Source organism: Panthera onca, chromosome B2, assembly GCF_046562875.1.
Source record: "Panthera onca isolate mPanOnc1 chromosome B2, mPanOnc1 haplotype 2, whole genome shotgun sequence".
In the NCBI taxonomy this organism is placed as follows: domain Eukaryota; kingdom Metazoa; phylum Chordata; class Mammalia; order Carnivora; family Felidae; genus Panthera; species Panthera onca.
Genome location: NC_138343.1, coordinates 57,795,533 through 57,821,124, shown reverse-complemented (window position 1 = coordinate 57,821,124; position 25,592 = coordinate 57,795,533). Strand labels below are relative to the sequence as shown.

The following is a 25,592-nucleotide window of genomic DNA, read 5'->3' as shown; positions in this document are numbered from 1 at the left end:
GTTTGTTTGTTTGTTTGTTTGTTGTTTGCTTTTAATAAAAGCACTAATCCCCTTGATGAGGACTTGGTCCTCCCAAAGGAATAGCAACTCACAAAGTTGCTCCTAATACTATCACACTGGGCATAAGAATTTCAACATACGAATTTGGAAGGGACACATTCAGACCGTAGCATTCTACTCTGCCCCCTCCCCAAATTCATGTCCATCTAGTATGTGAAATATGTTCATTCATGTCCATCTAGTATGAGCAATATATGTGAAATATATTCACCACCACTTAGATATTCTCTAACAAGACTAAAGCTCTCTCTCTCTCTACAGCTTTCTTTTTCTGAATCCTCACCAGACTTGCTTTTAATGGTTCATTCATGGCAATGTAGGCTTTTGCTATTATAAATGTCAACACTCTTCCAGCCTGTATTCATTACCCAATTCAAAGCCACTTCCACAGGTTTAGGGATTTGTTACAGCACCATCTTCACTTCCTGGCACTGATTTTCTTAGTCCATCCCAGCTGCTATAGCAAAGGAATACAGAGTGAGTAGCTTATAAGCATAATAAAATACATTTTTCACAATTCTGGAGGTTGGAAGGCTGAGGTCAGGGTACCAGCATGATCAGGTGAGGGTTCTCTTCTGGGGCACAGACTTCTCATTGTATCCTCACATGGTTGAAGGGGCTAGACAATTCTGTAGGATCTCTTTTTAGGGTCCCATTCAGGAGAGCCTCACCCTAATGACCTGAGCACTTTCCAAACGCTCTGTCTCCTAAATACCATCACATTGGGCATTAGGATTTCAGCATATGACTTTTAGAGGGACACATACATTCAGACCATAACAAATATGTTTGTATTGGTTTTGTTTTTCCATTCTATTTTAAGTAATTAAATAATGCATCCAATCAGTCAGTCAACAGATATTTAGTAAGGACTTATACTGTGTAAACATTGAGAAAAAGTACAGGATAAGATGAAAAGACAAGCATTCATTTGAGTTGATAACACTGGTGGCTTAGAAAATGGTTGCAGAGGGGTACCTGGGTGGCCTAGTCCGTTAAGCACGACTTCAGCTCAGGTCATGATTTCATGGTTTGTGGGTTCAAGCCCCGCATTGGCTGACAGGTGCTGACAGTTCAGAACCTGGAGCCTGCTTTGGATTCTGTGCTTCCCTCTGTCTGCCCCTTCCCCTCTCCTGCTCTCTCTCTGTTTTTCAAAAATAAATAAACGTTAAAAAAAGAAAAAAAAAAAGAAAATGATTGCATAGAATAGTGGAGAGAAGCAACATTGGAAAACGGTAAAGATAGTTAGGATATCAAGTTTTCTCAAAATTTATTTCTAAGTGTTTACAGGGTACTAGCTAACATATATCAAACACTTAAGGTCCAGGTCTTGTTTTAAAATATTTTGCATGTATGAACTTTAAAGTACCATAATAACCATAGGAGTATAAGCATTATTGTTATTCTTATTTTATAAGTAAAGAAACAGATATACTCATACATTAACAGATTTGTTTATGATTATGCAGAAAGTAGAGGAGATAGAATTAACACCTATGCTGGAAACTACCATGAAGGTTGCTAAAGAGGCAAGAGGGATTGGGGAAGAATATTACTTTAGGATGGACAATATTGAAGCATGTTTACGTGAAAATTGGGATAGTTCAGTAGAAAGGGATAGGGCTGAAAGTACATTTTTCTACCAAAAACATTTAATACCATTTTTCAGAAGGAAAACAATGTTTTTTCTTCTCTAGAAATCCTTAATCATCTGATAAATTATTTATGGTTTGCTGTCTGTTTCTCTTTCAACTGACTATACAGTCCATTGACTCAAATAACTATTTTTTTTATTTTTGTATATTTAGATATTTTGAATTAAATATAAATTATTCTTCCTCAGATCTCCTTGAAAAGGCTAACACTAGGTGATAGATGGATGTTATTTGTTAACTATCCTTAGATAGTTATAGTGATGGATACAGGTATAGATATGACACAGATATAGATAAAATATAGGTAAATATGTGATGAAAAAGAAACAAGTTCTAGAATCTGTGAATACTACTTTGTTCAGTCTGTCCTCTTGTTAGAATAATTTTTTTTAAGTTTATTTATTTATTGTGAGAGAGAAAGAGAACACATGTGAGGGGCAGAGAGAGAAAGAGAATCTCAAGCAGGCTCTGCACTGTCAGTACAGAACCCAGCGCTAGGCTCATACTCACAAACCATGAGATCATGACCTGAGCCCAAACCAAGAGTCGGATGCTTGACAGACGGAACCCACCTTGGCACCCCTGTCTGAATATTTTTTTTTCCATTTTTACCTCACTTAAATGTACAGAATAACTGTAAATAAAACTTACATAGACTAAAATTTAAAAATCACAAAATATTCCCTTAGTTTCATTTTTTGTCTGTTTTCTTTGTTGGTTGGTTATCTTAAAATCCTTGTGGATGGTCATGCAACTGGATTAATCTTCATTCAACTCAATATGTGGAAAACTTTGAATTACTGGGTTTCAGCACACTGGATTACCCCACATACAGACAAACATAGTATGTGAGGATGTAGTCTTTTCTCAGAATAGATGTGAGTGCTATAAACGGAATGCTTTTAACTTAAAAACATCCTTCTCTCCTCCATTCTGTCACCTCAGAGAATGACGAAAAACTTGAGAGAAGCAGTGTAGGCGGGAATGTGATGTGCTAGTGCAGAGTGGGGGTAAGGTCAGCCTATTGTGTCCCATTCATATGCCTGATTTCTTCTTGTGCTTTCAAAGTCTGGGAAAAGCTATCAAAATTATTTTCAACTGCTGGACAGTGGGTAACAAGGTATTTCTGTTAATTCCGGAATGTAGAGGCATGCTTGTGAATTGTTTCATTAATTTTAGGGTTTGGAATTTGATGGGATAAATTTCTCTTAAATAAGAAGTTGCCATAAGGTTACTGTTATTTTTATAACATTTACATTTTTTTCAAACTCTAAAATCTTCTATAAAATAATTCTTTTTTTCTGAAATGTGTTCAACCTATATGCTAACATTAGAGATAGGACTCTGAAGTAATACCATGACCTGAAGAGTATTATGTAGGACAAAAAGTATTATCATTATTGGACTGTATATGGAGACAATTCTGCAAAATTGCCAAATGGGCTTCTTTTCTGACAAGCTTGATTCTCAGTCTAAAGTCACAGGAACACTAGAAGATGAGTTGGTTACTGGTGTCAACAGAGTAGAATCTCCCTCATTTTCAAACACAATTTGTATTTAGTGAACTATGACTAGGAAAAAAACTGAGAAGCTGCAACATTTGACTTAAACTTGAATTTTTATTTCTGACTTCTTCAAGTAACCATTGCAAATGATAGAAAACTACATATTTTACTTTTATAATTCAAGGTAAAGACAGGATCTGCCTTTTACAATATTCTGCATTCTTATGGATAGAAATGCTTTTTTATTCCAGGAATCCTTCAGCTATAAACTAGGGCATCAGTGAGTTACAAATTTAACTTGAGGTTTTTTAAAGAATTTCTTCACTTTCGATTTTAAAATTGAAAATAATTAAGAGACCTTTAAGTAACACTTATTTTCATTAAAAAATCAAAATAAAATCTTAAATTTAAAGGAAAAGATTTACTTTATTTCTAACATGATCCTAAATTATTTATTTTATAAAACCATTAACTGTTATCTAATATCGAACAATATTATAGACCAAATTTCTGTTTAACTTGGCATTCTCTTAATTACTCAGACAGACTGAAATAAAATAACTTATTTTTTGTATCTTAAATTATGGTTGAACTTTCATAAGGTATTACTTTTAATAAATAGTTTTCCATTATAAAGTTATGTTGGAATTGACATATTGGTACCTAATTAAATTTCAACTTGAAATGGTGCCAAATTTATGGTCCTAAGAAAATATGTTGCAAGACTGGGGAGTCCAGATTAAGGTTTTGGCACATTCGGTATATAGTGAGGGCCTACTTCCTTGTTCATAGATGGGCATCTTCTGGTTGAATCCTCACCTAGTAAGAACGTTGAGGGATCTTTCTAGGACCTCTTTCATAAGGTCACTGATCCCATTTATGAGAGCTCCGCCCTCATCACCTAATCACCTCCCAAGGACTTTACCTCCAAATAACCTCTACATGGGATTTGGTTTCAACATGTGAATTTAGAGGAGGCCACATTTGGTCTATAGCAGTGCTGATGTATGCTATTTTGACAGTATGACACATTTTCCCCCACATTTTAATGCAGTTTTACTGGTTGTAAGATCAGAAGTAAACAAGGCATAGATTATATCACAGTATCCTACCATCGTTTTGAAACATAAGGATCACATAATGATCCAAAATAATATTAAAACTCCTGTTAAAAGCATTTGAGTTAAAAGTGTACAATGTTAAGAAACTGTCAATAAATGATCCTTCCCAGTATTTGAACAACTCAGTAATGCCAGGTCCATATGGGTAAAGGATAGCAAATAGGACCAGGGATTCTTAGCATAGAGAAGTAAGGAAGACCATGCCCCCCTGGGCTCAGTGGCCTGAAATCTAGCCTAGTTATGTGATGCCATTGTCTAAGTTTGTGACTTGGACAAATTATCCAACCTTCAACACTTAACAGAGATTCATGAGATTTGAAAGAGCTGTTTCCCAAGCAAATTTAGGACCCATTAAACAGCACTTGCAAGGTGTCAGAGAAATGAAGTTACATTTGTAAGCTTTATTACTGATAAGAGCTAAGTTGTGATGTAGATTAAGATTCAACTGGTGGACTTCCAAGTACTTTGTCCCATATTGGAATATTATACTCAGCTAGATACAGAATTTGGCAACTTCAGAGAAAGTTCATCAGTATATAGTAGTTTTAAGCTAGAATGCCTCTGGAGTGGTTGGGTTCTCAGAAAAATGAGAAGGAGAGAGGAACTGAAACGAGGTGGCATGATGCCTTCTTCCAAATAGGAACTGGTATGCAAAGAAAGGCCCAAAGTCATCTTCTTTGGTTGAAGACCATCCATAAATGAATATAATGACAGGGAATCTTCTTAGAACATCAGTAATAGAGATAATAAACCACAAATAGTAAATAGCAAACTGAAATGCTGATGAATCTATATAATAAAACTATTATGAAGGTTAGATAAGTGCATAATAGTTCTCAATAGATAGTAGTTACTATTTTTATCTTATTATCATTGCTATTCGTATTATTTTTTATTGAGTCTTTTTACCAAGACAGAATTGCTTTTGTTGGGCTACTCTGATGGTTTTGGGTGGTGTGATATGAAAAGTTTCAGTGTTAAAATAGAAACACAAAATTTTATTTCCTAAAATATTCAATTATTTACCTTTCATGTAAAAAATATGTAAATTCATCAGTGAGTAGAGGTTGAGAGAATAAAATTCAATTAGGCAGACATAAGGTGAATTTTCTTCTGTTGGGAGAAAGAACATAAAAGGTGAGCACGAGGGAGAAGTGTGGTGAGGAAGAGAGAGGGGTACAGCTGAGTGATCTTACTGTTTTTAAAAGGAAGAGTAGATAAGAAAAGAAGTAAACAGATTAAAATATCAGAAAAATGGAGATTTTGCAACAAATTGAGTAGTTTAAACCAGTGTATTAGAGCTAGAGAACTGCTTAGGATGTGGTCATGGTAGGGAAGTAAGCCAAGTAAGTGTAAGTGGTGATTGAGTGCCTATGGAGAAATAGAATTTTTTTAGAATAAAACTTCCAACATATGCAAAAGTAGAAAAAAAGAATGTGATGAATTCACTGGTAGCTTCAGAAAATAAGAAACACAGCTATATTTCATCTATTAAATGTGTACTCTACCCTCCATTTTTAAAGATGTTTTGGAAGTTTATCTCAGACATCAGAATACTTTATTTATGTTTCTAGATGGATTTCCGTAAGCTAAGTAATCTTCAAAATGATAGCCATAATTGCATTATCACCTTTAAAAAGTAATAATATTTTTTTACTGTCATATCCAGTTAGTTTTCACATTTTCCTGTTTTATAACCTTCTTTTAAAAATAGTTTGTTTAAAATTAACCAACTAACATCCATATCATATGATTGGTTAATATGCCTCTATCTTGCCTTGTCAGTTTTATTTTTTGAGGAAAATTTTGTCGTAGAAATTAAATTTTTTGTACTGTAGAGTTTCCATGGTTTCTTACATTTTCCCAGATGAATAATTAGGCATTTCTCCAAGGAATACAGACTCCTTTTGGTATAAAGTGGTATTTAGAGATCACACATGGAACCTATCACTGTTCTTTGCTACTGCACTATTTTTTCCTAGCTTTTCGCTAGCCAAACTAGGAAAGATTTTTTTGTTATAATGTAAAAAACCTCATAAGCTAATAATTATAATAGCAGTCACAGTTAGGAACTCTCATATATGGTTTTCGGTTCATCTCCTTCCAGACATGCAATAAAACCTCTGTTGTGAATGAGACTGTCATAATATACTTTTGATTTATTCTGCAGTGGACACACATCTAATAGAATAATGTTCTATCACTACCACCAATTTATATTATTGAAAACAGTTTAATAGTTTTGGTTCTTTCTGTCCTTACGATTCCACTGAAGATATATGTTCAAAGTACTGTGTTTTAAACTCATCAGAGTAGTGGGGTGCCTGGGTGGCTCAGTCAGTTTAGCGTCCAACTTCGGCTCAGGTCATGATCTTGTGGTTTGTGAGTTCGAGCCCCATGTCAGGCTCTGTGCTGACAGCTCAGAGCCTGGAGCTTGCTTCAGATTCTGTGTCTCCCTCTCTTCTCTATTCCTCCCCCACTTGTGCTCTTCTCTCTCTCTCTCAAAAATAAACATTAAAAAAAAGTAAAGTCATCAGAGTAGTTATGTTATGTGTTTTATGCCACCAAATAGAAACACAGGTTAGAGAGTCATTAATTTCATTTTACTCCTGAGTTTTAAAAATTGCTTTTTAAATTTGTATTTCATTTTATAATTCTATAATATGTTTACATGGTTTCAAACTCAAATCCATACCTAAAGATATATTTAAGAAATATTTAAGAAATCCATTTTCCATTGTCATTGTCTCTGCCCTAGTCCCTTCCTCTTCCTTATATTTTGTGGTTTACTTATTATTAAATATAAACATATACAAATATATAAATTAATATTCTTCCATTATTAAATAATATCATATGCATGTATTTTTCACTTTACTTTTTCTGCCTAGCAGTGTGTCTGGTGATCACTGAATTGCAAGTTGTATTCTCTGGAAAGCAGACTCTGAGATGGAAATTAACATACAAGTAGTTTAGAGAGTGCTATTGATACTACTGTCTGTGGAAGGGAAGGGAAAGGAAGGAATTAGGACTGGGCAGGGAGGCATTGGGATGAGATTCAGTCTCAATACAGGTTTTTGAAACCCCTGTCAAGTTGCAGCTGGACTGATCATTCAGAGTTGTCAGACGTTGGGGTGAGGAGTCTGGGCTTTTATAGTCCCTTTTTGACTAGTCATTGGATGTGAACTACCATAGGAAAGAGGAGAAAACTTGGATGAGGCTATACTCTTGGACTAAAGTCATTCCCAAAGAATGATGAAAGGCATAGTTTTTCTGCCAGCAGTACCCCAAGTAGTTGAAAAGAGGAGAGGAATCTTTCGGTCTTAATGGGAGACCTGGGTAGATACCATAGCATCCACTACACATTCCATCGTAGTATATGGAGATGTTCCTACTTCCTTTTCACAAATGCGAATGGTATAACAGTTCACTTGAGCAGACTCCCGTAGATGGACATTTAGATTGTTTCCAGTTAAGAGTAATCTTGATGCATCATTTCAGCATGGAAATTAGCTCCTGGCTACTAGCTCTCTCCCCAGGATTTATACTGAAGCAGCTGTAGTAGGAAACACTTAAATCACACACGCGTGTGCGTGCACGTGTGTGCGCGCACACACACAGACACACACACACACACACACACACACACAGATGAACACACTTCTATAACCAAGAGAAATTAAAACACGTGTCCACATAAAACACAAAAGTATTCTAGGGGCGCCTGGGTGGCGCAGTCGGTTAAGCGTCCGACTTCAGCCAGGTCACGATCTCACGGTCCGTGAGTTCGAGCCCCGCGTCGGGCTCTGGGCTGATGGCTCGGAGCCTGGAGCCTGTTTCCGATTCTGTGTCTCCCTCTCTCTCTGTCCCTCCCCCGTTCATGCTCTGTCTCTCTCTGTCCCAAAAATAAAAAAATAAAACGTTGAAAAAAAAAAATTTAAAAACAAACAAACAAACAAAAAAAAACACAAAAGTATTCTTAATAGCCAAAAAAAATAAAAAACACTGAAATAGTCCAAAAAGGCCATTAATTTATGGATAGGTAAACAAAATATATATCCATGTCAAGGAATATCATTCATCAATGAAAGGGATGAAGTACTGATGCATAACTACAACAGGGAGGAACTTTTAAAACATTATACTAAGTGAAAGAAGCCAATCACAAAACACCACACATTTTATGTTCCTGTTTTTAAGAAATGTCAATAATAGGCAAATCTGCGGATACAAAGTTGATTAGTGGTTATCTACTATTGAAGAAAGAATGGAGAGAGACTGCTAATGAATAGATGTTTCTTTTTTGAGTGATATATCTATTCTAAAATTGGCTGTGATAATGATTGAGTAATTCTGATTATACTAAAACCATGGAATTGTACTCTTTAAATGGGTAAATTTTATGATATGTGAATTATATCTCAATAAAGCTGTTGTAGGAAAAAAAAGAAAATCCATGGTAAATCCCTTGGCATACAGATAACTGTATTAAAGTGATGTCTTTGAGTGGTTAGGAAGTGAGTAAGTACTGTAGATATTACAGTGTTTGGAACAGAGCATGTTTGGCCTTGCTGAGAGAAAGAATAAACTAGAAAAAAAACAGTTGAAAATGTGCTCATGTTTTTCCAGTGTCCTTATACAAGGACATTCTCTGACAGTTTCTGTAGTGAAAAAATAGCAATCAACACCACTGATGAAGATGTCCACAAGGTAAATTCTAGGTAACTCTAAAACCCTGTTGGCTCTAAAACCCAGTAGAATTTAGAAACACATATTCAGTGTTCTTTATTGTTTCCAAACAGATTTTCCTATAAATTCTATTCTATTTAGTTATTTTCATAAGAGGTTTGATCTCCACAAACAGTTACTATGCCATTATCAGAAATCAAACTCTAAACCTGCATATGTTACTATGTCATTATCAGAAATCAAACTCTAAACATGAATATGGATGTTTATAGTACCCTTGTTCATAATTGCCAAAACTTGAAAGCACCTGAGATGTCCTGCGGTTGACAAATGAATAAATAAACTGTGGCACTTCTGGACAATGGGATATTATTCAGTTTAAAGATGAGCTGTGATGGCTTAAAAAGATATAGAAGAACCTTAAATGCATATTACTAAGTGAAAGAAGCCAGTCTGAAAGGCTGCATACTGTATGATTCCAACTATGTGACATAGTTGAGAAAGGCAAAACTCTGGAGACAGAAAAAAGATCGGTGGTCATCAAGGATTGGGGGACATGTGAGGGGATGAATAGTCAGAGCATAGAGGAATATTAGGACAGTGAAAATACTCTGTGTGATACTATAGTGATGGATATATATCATTATACATTTTTCCAAACTCCTATAATGTATGGCACTCAAGAGTGAAACCTAAGGTGAGCTATGGACTTTGGATGATAATGATATGTTAATGTAGGTTCATCAGTTGTAACAAGCGTACCACTCTTCAGGGGGATATTGATAATTGGTGAAGCTGTGTGTGGGGGGGAAGCAGAGGGTATATGGGAAATTTATTAATTTTTTGTGAACCTAAAACTGCTCTAAAAAATTTAGTCCCTAATAAAAAAATTATAAAAGAAAAAAACTAATCAAACTGTATTGTCCTCTTCCCATTTTTTACGGAAATTTATCATATTTTTTTAACTGACATCATATTTCAACAGTGCCTAGCTTCACAGTTGCTGGACTCTATGGTGACTTTGTTTAAATTAGACAGTTTTTTTTTTTTTTTTAAAGCAGATATTTCTGGGAAGATAGATTGGAGGAAAAAAATGTGGTTTAAATATCAGGCTGTACTCCACTCTATCAGCTAGGCGTTTTTGACAGTGCAAAATTTGTGTAAACATATATGGTGACCCTGTGCTCACTACACAGGATATACTTTATAAATATTTGTTGAATCAATATATAAATCTAATTCTTATCTGGGAAATTTACCAACTTTCTCTTTCCTTCTACATAGAGATTGTGTCCACATGAATCCCACAATCTTTACAGAGTATACATAATTTACTGAATATATTACAATAAAATTGGTAGAGGTATTATGAAATTTGTAGACTGAAAGATTCCTATTTTTATGTAGTGGTTTTGTAATTATGTTGCTAAAATCCCACATTTAGGATGTTTAGACTCATATTTATCCGTTGGCATTATATATAGTACACAGTTGTCATCCAATTTGTGTTTATCCTAATAACAGCTAAACATCTGAAACATTAAATGTTAACATCTGAATTCACTTGCATATGTTCAAAATAGGTACTTCCTAGCAATTTCCGTCTTTTTCTTAACTGATTATTTTTCAGAGTACCCAGCCTTAAAATGATTTTTGACAAACCAATAAATAGTAGGAATTTAACAAATATTCATAGCATCGAGTATTCTACTTCTTTATTTCCCTCCTTTCTCCTTTATGCCCCACAAGTAATTCATCAAAGTCACCACAATATCCTCACCCCTTTTCTACTTTTTTAGCCATTATCAAGTATAAGACTTCACAATATCAGCCCTATGTTGCTTTAGAGCTTTTAGTTGCTTCTGTCCATTTGAAGCTGATACTGATCAAATTTGATTATTTTATCAATGAATATACCAAAAAAGGAGTGAAGTTTGAGTAACATGAAAACCAAAAATGAAAACTTTTGCACAGTGAAGGAAACCATCAGCAAACCAAAAAGGCAATATACTAATAGGGAGAAGATATATACTAATGATAATATCCAGTGAAAAGTTAATATTCAAAATATATACAGAACTTATACAACTCAACACCAAAACCCCCAGCTATCCAATTAGAAAACGGTCAGAGGAACTGAATAGACGTTTTTGCAAGAAGACATATAGATGGCCAAGAGATACGTGAAAAGTGGTGTCTGGGTGGTTCTGTTGGTTAAGGGTCCAACTCTTGATTTTGACTCAGGTCATGATCTCAAAGTTCATGGGATCGAGCCCTGCATCAGACTCTGTACTAGAAGTGTGGAGCCTGCTTGGGATTCTCTCTTCCACTTTCTCTGTCCCTCCCCTGCTCTCACACATGCTCGCTCTCTCTCTCTCAAAATATTTAAGAAAAAAAAAAAAAAGAGGCATATGAAAAGATGATCAGTATCGCTAATCATTAGGGAATTGCAAATCCACATTTGCAAACCACAATAAGATACTACCTTGCACAAGTCGGAATGACTACTGTCAAAAACACAAGAAGTGATGAATATTGACAAGATTGTGAAGAAAAAGGAACCTCTGTGTACTGTTGGTGGGAACGTAAATTGGTACACCACTGTGGAAAATACTGTGGAAGTTCCTCAAAAAAATGAAAAACAGGAATACCATATGTTTACCCAAAGAAAACAAGTCACTAATTTGAAAAGAAACAGTCACCTCTTTGTTTATTGCAGCATTATTATAATAGTCAAGGTATGGAAGCAAACCCAAGTGTCCTGGTGTGTACAGACATACACACACACACACACACACACACACACTTGAATATCACTTAGCCATAAAAACAAACAAAAAAAAGAATGTAGTCTTGTCATTTGCTACAACATGGATTGGCCTAGAGGTTACTATGTGAAACAAAATAAGTTAGAGAAAGATGAATACATGTGATTTCACTTTTATGTGAACTCTAAAAACCAAAACAAATGAGCAAACAAAAGAATACAAACAGTATCTTAAGTATAGAGGGATGGGATTGGGAAGATAGACAAAATAGGTGAAGAGGATTAAGAGTACATACTTTCAGTTATAAAATAAATAAGTCATAGGGATGTCGAGCATAAAAAAGTACATAAATAAAAGGAAGAAAGAAAATGTTGCCATCGTTAACCATAGCATTGTTCCACTGCAAATAATTATTACATAGGAATAATGTAAGCATTAAACATGTAAGTTAAAGCTGTGATGCAACTAAAATTATGGTTAATGTAATGCTGATTGTTTAACCAAAAATTATTACATATGGTACATATATAATATTATAGAAAAGTTAGGCTCCAAAAATTTGTGAAATTGAATAATTAATACCCCCAAATATGAGCATGTTGCTTAGAAATTTGAAAGCTAATATTGGAATAAATTGATAAGAGTGTGAGAATTGAGCATGAAATCAGGGATAGTACTAATAGTTTGATAGTGGGAACTAATTATTTTTATGATACAAATCAAGTAGAAGTACCACTATAAAAAAAGAAAAGGCATATGGGTTTCTGGCGTGAAGGAATAATTGTTGGTAGACTCTCCTTACCATCATGAACAGTTAGGCAATTGGGATAAATTATGTAGGAAAACACACAACAAAGACTCGTGTAACAATGTCCAGTATCCGATAAAAAAAAATATTAGATCTGGAGAGAATCAGGGAACTGTGCACCACAATCAGGATAAAAATGATTACATCTCAATAAATCATAGAGATTATAATTGGCATACAAGAACTTTAAAACATCTATTATGAACTTAAAAACAAATAAAACGTACTACAAGAGGGAAAAATGGAATCTATTTAAAAATCAAGTAAAAATATAAACAAAAATTCAACTAATAAAAGAAACAGAAATTTCAAAGATAAAAATATAATATCTGAACTGTATTAGCTTAACAACAGATTACATTTCTGCAAAAGAAAATCATTGAACTTGAGTACATAGTAATAGAAACCACACTGAAAGAAAGAGAAAAGTGATGGAAAAAACCTAAGTGACCTGTAGGATGTAACAAGGGGTTAAAATATGTGTATTAGGAGTTCCAGAAGGTGGAGGGAGAAAGGAGAGAAAAAAAATATTTGGAGAAATATTGACCAAATTTGCCTGGATTTTATGAAAAATGTCAACTTATAAATGCAATAATCTCAATAAGACCTAATAAAATGAGAATTTTCACTGACTTTTCATCAGAAGCAATGCAATCCAGAAGACAAGGGAATATTTTCAAGTGCTCTCAAAATAGTTAAGTAAACTGTAATAAAATAGTACAAATTAAAGACATTTTCTTAAAAAAAAGAAAAGAAAGAAAACCTGAAAAAACATCAGACCTACATTACAAGAAATGGTAAAGGAAGTTGTTAAGGGAAATGATACCAAAAGGTCCTTGGAACAGCGAAAGGGAATGAAGAGTGCCAGAACTGGATTGAGACACATGATTTGGAAAACAGAAAACATCCTAGCAGCAGCAGTAGCAGCAGAGGGGATAGATCATGTGGCAGTTTAACAGGGATGTTCTTTATAAGTTACATTCTTCAAAACTTTTCCCATCCTACCAGATTTGAATTTAATATGGGATTTAATAATAGTTTAGCAGTAGAAGCTTTGTTCAAAAACATAATAATAATTACTATTGCTAGCTTAAAAATAATCTTTTTTTTCATATTTCTCACAGATGTATGAAATTACTACAGTGTGCCTAAGATGAGACCTTTAAAAACAAATTTTAAGTAACTGATAAAACAATCTACAGTAAAAAGGAAACTATTGGAGCTGTTTCTCTATTACCAATTGATTATTTAATTGATTACAAACCAAACTTACTGGTTTTCAAAATCCATTAATCTAAAAAATCTCTTGAATTCAGCCAAAATGGGTACAGGAGGTACATTAGAAATCCATTTAAAAACATAAATAACATAGTAAATAGAAAACTCATAAACTACTGATGAAGAAGAATGAGAAACTAGCTCTTAAAATTACCACTTAATAGCAGGTTAACCAAGAATCCATATACTCCTCAAGTAATTGTGTTTCTACTATATCAGGACAAAAAGGAATTAAACGTTTCTCTCACTTTAATAACTTTTTTCACAGGATGTTAAATATTTAGGCATGTAAATTTCAAAAACAAACTCAGATGGTACATTTTTTAATTTTAAATTGTTTATAAATTTGGAATATCGTATATGCAATCTAAATGATAGCCAGGAAGGCTGTCTCACCTTATGTAACTACTATTGAATATTAATGTAGAAACTTATTTGTACAGTATTGATAGTTCATTGGCTTCAACTCTCTTTAAAGAAATGAGAGTAAGGGGTACCTGGGTTGCTCATTTGATTAAGTGTCTGTCTTCAGCTCAGGTCATGATCTCTCAGTTCACGAGTTTGAGCCCCACATCAGGCTCTGTGCTGACAGCTCAGAACCTGGAGCCTGCTTCAGATTCTGTGTCTCCCTCACCTTCTGCCCCTCCCCCACTCTCTCTCTCAAAAATAAATAAACATTAAAAAATTAATAAAAAAAAAGAAACGAGAGTAAAGGCCATCAAATGCCAGAGATAAAATTAAATATTCTTCTGTTCATATAGAGGTAGAAAAAATGAGAATATGTTGAAGATGTTTATAACTTTGAGTCAAATTTGAAATAAAAAATGAGAATTCTGCCGGGGCACCTGGGTGGCTCAGTTATTTAAGCTTCTGACTTCAGCTCAGGTTACAATCTCACAATTTGTGAGTTCAAGCCCCACATCAGGCTCTCTGCCTTCAGCAGAGGCTGCTTCAGATTCTCTGTTTCCCTCTCCCTTTGCCCATCCCCAGCTCATGCTCACTCTCTCGCTTTCTCTCAAATAAAATAAACATTTAAAAAAAAATGAGAGCTCAGTTATTATTACTGTTCAGTACTGTGAATCATATTAATGATATTGTGTGGTGGCCATTTAACATTGTTTAGAAGTAACTAGGGGTCATTATTTTTTTATTTGTCTTGAACAAAAATAAAAACCAGATTTGAGAAATCCCAGGAGTATATGTGAGTACAGATGTTTTCTCATGGAAAGGGGGATAACATGCAAGAACAGCATTCCTGTAATCTCATATACAGGTGATTTTTCATGATTTCTTGTCCTTAATGAATCTATTATACATGGTTACATTGTAACTTGTATCAATTATATATCTTGTGTTTCCCTTTTACTTTTTAAAAATCCTGTCCCAGAAACCTAACTAACCAAATTATTATAAGTTAGTCAAATTCAAGGGGGTAAAGTTCCCAACATTAGAAACTGTCTAAAAACCATGTGATTACAGTTTACTATTTAGATTTGGTGTTTCTGGGTACAAGTTTGACTTATTTTTTGCTAAATGAAATTTCCATATTCAAAGTGAAAAAGATTTACATGAGAGTTTGGAAACCAGTTAACTCATCCTGAACAAGAGTGCCAGAGGTTAATGTGTGGAAGAACTGGAAATTTTGAATCTGTTAATACAGAAGAAATCAAATAATTTTGAATTCATTCAGATTTAAAGGCTGTGAATTTTTTTTCTTGCTAACAAAGTCCAGGGTGAATAAATTAATATTTATCTTTTAATCCATAATATGTGAATGTGATTTGAATTATAGAATTCTATCATGCATCTCACCGAGTAATCATAGAATCATTTTCTTTTAGAGCATTTCTCATTGCTTCATATTCATTTAAAAAGCTATAACTTTCTTCATATTTTTCATCCTCATAAATAATAAGGATCTTCATGAACAGAGGAAAATATCTATTTAAATATGCACATACATTATGCTATTTTTGAACTGTGTTAAACTAAGGAAAACATTCATAACCATTTCTATCAATAGCATTTTTCCAAGACCATTTAATTTTTTTTAATTTTTAATTTTAAACTGTATATTAACTCACAAGCTTCTAATGTTTCAGGGGAGGCATATGTACACATTATCTTAAATAAAAACCAGGTCCATGTCTAACCGTGATGAAAATATAAATTAAACTTAAAAAAACAAAAAGATTAATAAAACCCATAAAAACTTTAAGCTAACAATTACAAATGAATATTTTCCCTTCTGCAACATGTAAGAGCCAAACATTTCTGTTTTACTTACAATGAACTGACTTCATTGTAAACTTACTGTGTGAAATATTGTTTTGTTTTCTAGTCCAGTCATTTTTGACACTTGACAGAGTGTTACTTGTTGAGAGGATTTGTAGTACGTTTGAACCAACATCAGAAAGAGGAAGAAAATATTTAAAGGTTTTTAAACTAAGGCTCTAAGTTAAAAGATGAAATAAATTCACCCTACAATTTCTAAACAATACAAAGTCTCCCTTCCATCCTTTGTAATATTACATTTAATGAGAAACTAAGTCTTGAAAATGCAAATAGTGCATTTTTTAATTCGAAAGTCAAGGTAGACAGTTTTAAGTGTATGAGTTCAGTAATTATCCTGCTCATAATTTGTTCCATCTTAGCTTAAAAATTTTAACAATATCAAGAGCATAAGAGTATACAGAACCTGAAATAAATGCTCATATCTGTTGAAATCTGACCTGTGCCCCTTTTAGTTTTTATTAACTTCTCTTTTTCACATAAATGTAAATTCATATAGATATATAATTAATGGAATAGTATTGTATGTTCATGGTGAATGAAATGAAAAGTCATATATCTGTTTAAGAGGTTATATGTGTTCGTTAAAACAAATGCTTTCCAATGCCCTTTTTCTTTTTTTTTTTGATTTGGTCCTGTTGGCAATCTTTTTTTGCCCAAGTTATTCCTAAGGAGGATAGGCCACACAACTGAACACAAAGTTGTACAGAATGCATCAGGACTGTGGGGTGTCACAAATATTCACTTTACTGTGTTTCCTTTGATAACAGAAAGAGAACCTTTTCTTGATGTGTTAATAGCTGTGAGTGGGGCAAGATAACTAATGTCTGAAAGAAAAAGTAAGAAGGAACATAGGCAAAAGATGCAAAAGTGTAATCCACTGATGGGAAGGATGAACATACTAGCTTTTCTCCTATGTTCCAGCTGTAATTCACTATAATAATGAAAATTTTTCTTTATTCATATATGTGATTCATAGAGTGATATCTACAGATTCCAAGTGACTTTTGACTCAGGTAGTACTCAGGTAGTATTCTTTTATGCTAAATTCTGGAATGGTATTTATGAATAGAGTTAAATTACTTTCTACCAATATGTTGAATAAATCAGCCACCCAATCTGAATGCACATTCTGACCAGTTTACATCAAGAATAATATATTGTAGAAATAATATAAATATTCTCTCTCTCTCCCCCTCCCTCCTTCTCTTCCTCCATCTCAGATTTCTGGGCCATTGGAGAATTTTACTGGCTGCATAGAAGTTATGGAAATCAATAACTGGGAATCTTTCATCCCATCCAAGGCAGTGAAAAAAATTCACGTTGAAAATTGCAGGTAAAATCCATTAATGATTTTTCAAATACTTGTTTGAATAACCACACCAAAAGGTAACATTTCTATTTGAAATCATCTAATCAGGATTAGATTACATTTCCTTCATTTTGATGTTTTCTTTATAGTGACATACTATATTTTTTTACAGACTATAGAATGTTTAAGCTATATCCCAATTAAATTGGACCATTTATTTATAATGGGTTTCAGCTTTCTGCTACATAAGATACATCGTGTCAACCAACAAATGATAAGTTAGTCTTGATTAGAAAATGTCATCTGTTGGAGTGTTTGAAATATAAGCATGCTGTCATGCATGTGGTGTATTGTTCAGGTTGCTTAAATGTTTCTTTTAAAATGTCATTCTCAAAAAGTTGTCATTGTGCTTGAATTCCCATTATTTGTGGCATTCCTTTCAAATAACCTTCTTCTAGCTATAGAACTATCTGTATATGTGGAGGGCGGTGGGGTGGAGTTGAAGTAACGAGATGGTACATTTGACACAATATTAGGCATTCGTGCCATTGGTACAAATTGGTTAAATTTTTTTTTTCCCTGATGGTGACGAAAAAAGGATCATTTATGGAGCCTTGTGGTGCATTGGAAAAGGTGCACCCAGGTTAGGTAGGATAGCGTGATGAGGCAGGATGTTTCATCACAGAACAGCCTGCTTGACAATAGCAGAAACACATTGACTCCACAAAAAAACTGAATTATTGAAATTCTTCTGTGGACTGTGGTCCAAGATGAATAGAGTCACACAATGACTGTCCTTAAGGAGTTTAGGGTGTACTAGAGGAGATATTGATGAAATATGCAAATGAATATATACATATAAAGTGTGCTTTGGGGAAAAAACAGAAGGCTATGAGAACTTTACATATTTGAATATCAGCAAATTGGTGTCCTTCACAGTTTGGCTGGGGGGTAGTGTATGTTCAAAAATTGAAGAAGTACTTTAGAAAGTAAAAGACTAATTCATTCCCCAGTGTTTCACCTGTAGGCTATACGTTTAAAATAAATTTGTGGCATCTATCATATAGTGGTAGACATAGTGATTATTTTATTTGTTTTGTTTTTACTCAAATTAAAACTTAATATCTTACATTATACACAATAGATGGGTTCCAGCAATTTTAATATAAATAAAATACTCATAAATCCTTATATATTTTACCATTTATTTCTAATTTTTTAAAGTTTGTCTCAATTTGTTATTGATTTGCAGTGAGCAGTATTTCCTAACAATTAGTAACCTCTCAGATTCTTTGCTCTCTAGCTTCTCTGTTAAATATTATGATTTGCAACTCATAGTTAAATGAATAATGATTTTACTAGGAAGCAAATCCATTGAAAATGATATACTCCTTTGATAATTTATATAATCATCTGCTAATGTAGCAATTGATAAAATTTTCTATTTTTAACTTTATAAAAGTAGGACATGCTTAACTTCTCTTTGTAAGAATGAGTATAAAAAACAACAACAGAAAATCACTATGTAATCTCAGCTATCTGCAAGCCCTAAAACTTTTCTCAATCTCTCTTCTATTTAAGTCCTGTTTTATTGCCCTTCAATGCCATTAATTTGACCTTCATTCTGCAATATTGGTTCTTTAAATACTATCTATAATTTAATGCTGCAAATGGTATTATCCCTCCCTATAACATCCAACACAGCTATAGACATATGAGAGGCATTTTGGCTATAATTAGGGTTAGGGCAAACAGAGACTATTAAATTTCTCTGAACAGTCACTCTGCTTCTCTCACCAACCCCTACTAGTACTTGATTTCATTTAAGATCACCTTTCTCTTTTTTTCCTTTTAACATTTATTTATTTCTGAGAGACAGAGAGAGACAAAGCATGAGCAGGGGAGGGGCAGAGAGAGAGGGAGACACAGAATCTGAAGCAGGCTCCAGGCTCTGAGCTGTCAGCACAGAGCCCGATGCAGGGCTTGAACTCAGGAACTGCGAGATCATGACCTGAGCCGAAGTTGGACACTTAACCAACTGAGCCACCCAGGCACCGCTATGATCACCTTTCCTAAGACAGACATTTCCTAAGATGAAATTGGTCTAGAATGAAGTTTTCAAAACCTAATTCTGCAAGTAATTGGCTGTATGACACCAAGTAAGGTTAACTGTTCCCTATTCCTCCTCAGTCTTACCCGTGAAATCAAAAAAATAACCCTTGCCTTATAATGTTGTAACAAAGATAAAATTGGATTCTCTTCTTTGTTAAAAGCTCAGAGACATTGAGCTTCATTGCCAAATTTGCTACCATGCCCAGGAAATTGCATCTTCTAATCCGTCTTCCAGAACCCACCTCTCTCTCTCCCCACCTTCCTCATTCACAAGTCTGGCTTCTTCTCAACATTTAGCCCTCAACTTTACTATGACCTCATCTAAGAGGACTTTCTAGACGATCCAAAATGAAATGGCCTCCCTTCCATCATGTCTCCTACTCACTGTTTATTTCCATATTATTTTTTATTCTTATGAGGAATGACACTATTTGAATATATTTATTTGTTCATAGGTTCCTTTTATGACTCTTGTCACCATAATGTGTGCTCCTTGTGGGCATGGACTCTGTAGAACTTTTCCACTGCTATTTCTTCATGGCCTGGAATGGTAGATGCTCAAAAATTTACTGTATAAAATATCCGAGATTCAATTATGATTTCTTCACACAAATTTTTATTATGAATTATTATTATTATTATTTTTAGATTCACGCTACAGAGTGATTCTCAAACTTTTTGGTCTTTGCACCCTTAAAAGAGTGCTGTTTTTGTTGGCCACAAAGGGCCTTTTTTTTTTTTTTAATATTTATTTTGTTTTAGAGAGAGAGAGAGAGAGGGAGCATGAGTGGGGGAGGGGCAGAGAGAGACAGATCATGAGTGGGGGAAGGGGAGAGAGAGAGCAAGACACAGAATCCAAAGCAGGCTCCAGGCTCTGAGCTGTCAGCACAGAGCCTGATGTGGGGCTCGAACCACGAACCGCGAAATCACTATCTGAACTAAAGTCAGATGCTTAACCAACTGAGTCACCCAGGTGCCCATCAAAGAGCCTTTTTTAATGTGGAATATATTTATTGGTATTTACTATATTAGAAATTAAAACTAAGGAAGTTTAAATATATTTATTTTTAATTCATAAAATAAATAAGTTCATTACATGTTAGTATAAATAACATAGAATAGCATATTTTTTGAAAAGTAAGTGTACTTATTAAAACATAAAAATGATGAGAAGAGTGGCAGTGTTTCACATTTTTTGCAGATGTCTTTATTGTCTGACTTAATGAAGACAAGTGGAAACTTAGATGTGTTTCTGTGTTCAATCTGTACAATAATTATTCTGCTGAAATAGTTGAAGAAAGTTCTGGCCTCATACATATGTATTTAGAAATGATAGCAGTGTTTTAATAACCTTTTTAGACAATTGGGAATATTCTTCTTCGTACCAAAACTTGGTAAGTAAAAGATTCTTAAAGGTTAGTTGCAATGTAGAATGTGAAACCTGATGATCAATGAACCTCTTATACTCTGTTACATTAAAATCCATTGTTCTTTTTCACATTTGGAATGGATCTTTTACCCATGCACAATTTTTTACTGTCACTGGAAAATGTTGTTTCTTGAGTTATTCAACTATCCCAAATGTCAACACATATCAATATAAAATATCAAAAAGTCCTGTCTGTGACTAATATATAATATTACTTAATAATATATATAATATATTATTTCCTACATATTTTAATAGACACCTACATTTACTTCACTAGTGTTCTTAATAAGTAGAGGCATGAGGTGTCTTGTGCCCAGGGTATGAAAGACTGATCATTCAGGCTCCATGGATAGATATCATATAGTATGACATCAAGAACAGCTAAATCAACTTTCCACCCCTAGGTTTTTGCCCTAGAGAAGCACAGATATATGACCTAATGACACTTAAAATAGCCTTATTAAAAATAGTAAAACATTGGAAAGTAAGGAAATGGATGTTTAAAGGGATGATAAATATGATGGAATTACTTACAAGTCAGTTGAAAACAATGAAATACATTTACAATATCTGTGTGGATAGACCTGAAAGCATACCATTTAGTGAGGAAAAAAAGGATAGCTGTAGCAATATACCATTTGTGTGCACTTTTGAAGCTGTGTTATATACAAACTGATCCCTTATTACACATTTTCAAATTTCTCCATATAATATTAAATACTCTAGATTATGTGAACCCTTTCTTTCTTAAATAATCACTATTTTTGAAGGAATGTGTTGTGTAATGAGAAGTATTTAAACAGAAGGAAATGATTCACGAACAAAGAACAAAGCATCAGATTATTTTCCACTTTTAATTCTTTATTCACAAATCATCTCAGCAGAACATCAGTGTCATTAAATCAAACATTATTAACTTTCAAAAAAGAGTAGGTTATAAAGTATATATCATGCCTTTATAAATTTGTGGAAGCATTCTAGAATCCTACTTTAAGCAGATATTTGATTTAAATGTTTTATTAATAAAAGACTAAGGTATAGAGTTTTAACATTGTAGCAATACATCAGTACTATTATTTTTTTTTTTACAAAATAAGTATCTTATATCATTTTCAAGTGGATAATATGACCTCCAAAATAAAGTACAAAAACAAAATTTGATTACTCAGTAATGGGAATCCAAAGTTCATAATTTTATTCACTGAAATAATATAGGCAAATTAAATCTAAAATGGAACAAGAAGAATGAAGTAAATTACAATGTTCTCTAGTTCTTTAGCCATTCAGATACTTGTCTTATGACAATGTGTTGTGAGATTGATATACTCTTGGTCTCCTGGAGACATGATTGTCATTTACATGTGAAGACCAGATTATGGACAAGAGCTGAAATTGTAGTTTGATATTTATTTTACATTTGTACATTTGAGACTGAAGCAGGGAGGGCTTTCTGCATGAAGCTGAATTTATCACAGGTGTAGGACTCTGTTTTGAATATACCTTGACATGACTACCTTTAGTGAGTGCCAGCTTAGTGTAATGTTTTTCAAAAAGCTAATTTGTGCCATGAGTTGCTGATTCCCATGATGAGAACAGTAGCATAGGGGAGCTGTCTTAAGAAAATGTTAGTTTTTACCAGGCTGTCCAGTAATAGACCATACAGTAACCTACAACAACAACAACAACAACAACAACAACAACAACAGTATTAAATAAATAATAAATATTTCTACATTCTTCATTTTTAAGACATAGAGTGTAACAAAACTGGGCTGACAGTGTGATGGATTCATATTGTTTAAATTATTTCTTTTTAACTGTATATTATTGCTTCACTTCTCTCCTTATTTGGTTCCACTTTTCATTTCTGTTATCTTCTTGAATGAGTTCATTCCTTATGACTTTCATTATATGTGTCATTGTCCATTTCAAACCTTCTAGGAAAGAGCTGTCAACTTTATAACATTTTTTAAGATCTTACTATTTAATTTGTATCCTTAAAATCTATTTTATTGGGGTGCCTGGGTGGCTCAGTTGGTTAAGCATCTGACTTCAGCTCAGGTCATGGTTTGTGGGTTCAAGCCCTGTGCAGAACTCTGTGCTGACAGCTCAGAGCCTGGAGCCTGCTTCAGATTCTTTGTCCCCTCTTCTCTCTGCCCCTCCCCACTCATGCTGTGTTTCTCTCTGTCTCAAAAATAAGTAAACATAATTTTTTAATCTGTTTTATTATTTTTAAATATCTTGTAAAAATGTTATGTATCTAAAATGTATAATTTGGTGACTTAATATACATATACATAGTGAAATAACTACTACAGTCAAACCAATTAACATATCCATCTCCTCACATAGTTAGCATTTGTTCTAATGGTGAGACCACCTGAAATACACTCTCATAGCAAATTTCCAGTATTTAATACAGTAGTACTATGATCATCATGTTGTATGTCAGATCTCTAAACTACATAAACTACATAACTCTAATACTACATAACTTCAATTTTGTACTCTTTAACCAGCATTTCCCCATTACCCTTTATCTACCCAAACCTGGTAGCCATGATTCTACTCTCTGCTTCTATGTATTTGACTTTTTTAGATTTTACATAAAGGTGAGATCATGCAAATTTTTTTGTTTCTGCATGTAGCTTATTTCACTTAGCATTATGTCTTCTAGGTTCATTCATGCTGTCACAAATGGCAGGATCTCCTTCCTGTTTAAGGCTGAATAATATTCTATTATTCGTATATACCACAGTTTCTTTATCCATTCATTGATGGACACCTCGATTGTTTCCATATCTTGGCTGTTGTGAATATTGCTTCAATGAATGTGGAAACACAGTATCTCTTTAAGTTACTGATCTCATTTCCTTTATATATATACCCAAAAGAATGATTGCTGAATCATATGGTAATTGTATTTTTAGTTTTTTGAGTAAACTCCATACTGTGTCCTGTTGGTGGCTGTACCAATTTACGTATATAGGGCTCCCTTTCCTTCACATTCTTGGCAACATTTGTTATCTTAACCAACCAACCAACCTCCCTTCCTTCCTTCCTTCCTTCCTTCCTTCCTTCCTTCCTTCCTGAAATAGCCATCCTAACATATATGAAGTGATATCTCATTGTGGTTGAAATTAGCATTTTTCTGATGATTACTGGTGTTGAGCTTCTTTTCATATACCTGTTGGCCATTTGTATGTCTTCTTTGGAAAAAGTCTATTCCTTTACCCATTTTTAAATTGGACTGTTTGTCTTTTTGCTATTGAGTTGAAGGAGTTTCTTATATTTTTTGGATATTAACCCCTTTTCAGATATACAGTTTACAGGTTTACAGATATTTTCTGTGAGTCCATAGATTGCCCTTTCATTCAATCCTGTTGATGGTTTCCTTTGCTGTGCAAAAAGAAAAAATTAATGTAGTCCCTTTTGTGTATTTCTTGTTTTTGTTCCTTAGGTTTTGGTGTCATCCCCCAAAAATCATTGCCAAGCCCCGTGTCAGAGAGTTTTCCCTAGGAAAATCTTTTCTTCTAGGAGTTTCATAGTTTCAGGTCCTCCATTTAAGTTCTTAATCCATTTTAAATTGATTCTTATTTATAGAATAAGGATCCGATTTCAATTTCATTCTTTTGTATGTGGAGATCTAGTTTTCCCAACATGATTTATTAAACTTTACTTTAAATATGTAAATTTACATTGAAGATATATTAAAATTTTAAAAGATGATGGGATCAACCATGTCAAGTATTTTAAACTTGTAATATTTGAAATTAAGGCTATAGGGGAAACTTTACTTTATGAAATCATGCTATGGAAAATGTTTTAGCTGTACTTTAATCAAATTCTAAAGTTCTACCTGAAGGAAAATACAGAGATGATATACTTGTATAATTGAAAAATGTGTATGTCTTCTCAGACCGCTTCATTTGCTCCCTGTATATCAAAGACTTTAGTTTGTTTTTGCTTTTAACTTGTATTTGTCTTGAAAGTTTAGGACTATACACACACACACACACACACATACACACACACACAGCTGAAAATAGATCTTTTTTTTTCCGTACTCTTCAAATCCAAACTAGGTAATCATAACAGTCTTAATAATAAATAAAATTTATAAAATGCATAGTTATTGTATCTAAATATAACCAAACTTTTTATCATCCTGTATTTTTTGATGTTTTTGATATCTTAAATCTACTTCACAATATTTAAAAATATTTTCTTCTTGGGGTGCCTGGGCGGTTCAGTTGGTTAAGCATCCGACTTCGGCTCAGGTCATGATCTCGCAGCTCGTGAGTTCGAGCCCCACGTCAGGCTCTGTGCTGACAGCTCAGAGCCTGGAGCCTCCTTCGGATTCTGTGTCTGTCTGTCTCTCTCTCAAAAAATAAACAAACATTAAAAAAATTAAAAAAAAATTTTCTTCTCTAGAATTCCATAGTGGACCTAATTACATATATCAGGATTCTTATGATTTGGGTATACTAAGACATCCCTGATCTGTATGGGTAGAGTTTGTTTATTAGTAAATATGATCAGAAAGAATAGACACACAAA

General features: G+C 33.7%; 1 protein-coding gene across 1 annotated transcript in view; it reads left to right on the top strand.

Annotated features, from left to right (window-relative positions):
- The window catches only part of LOC132667946 (protein eyes shut homolog), a 577,410-nt gene that overhangs the window by 41,283 nt on the left and 510,535 nt on the right, over positions 1-25,592 (top strand). Inside the window, exon 2 of the mRNA XM_060617196.3 lies at positions 17,400-17,512. Coding sequence (XP_060473179.3) covers positions 17,400-17,512 — 113 coding nt within the window. The remainder of the gene's footprint in view (positions 1-17,399; positions 17,513-25,592) is intronic.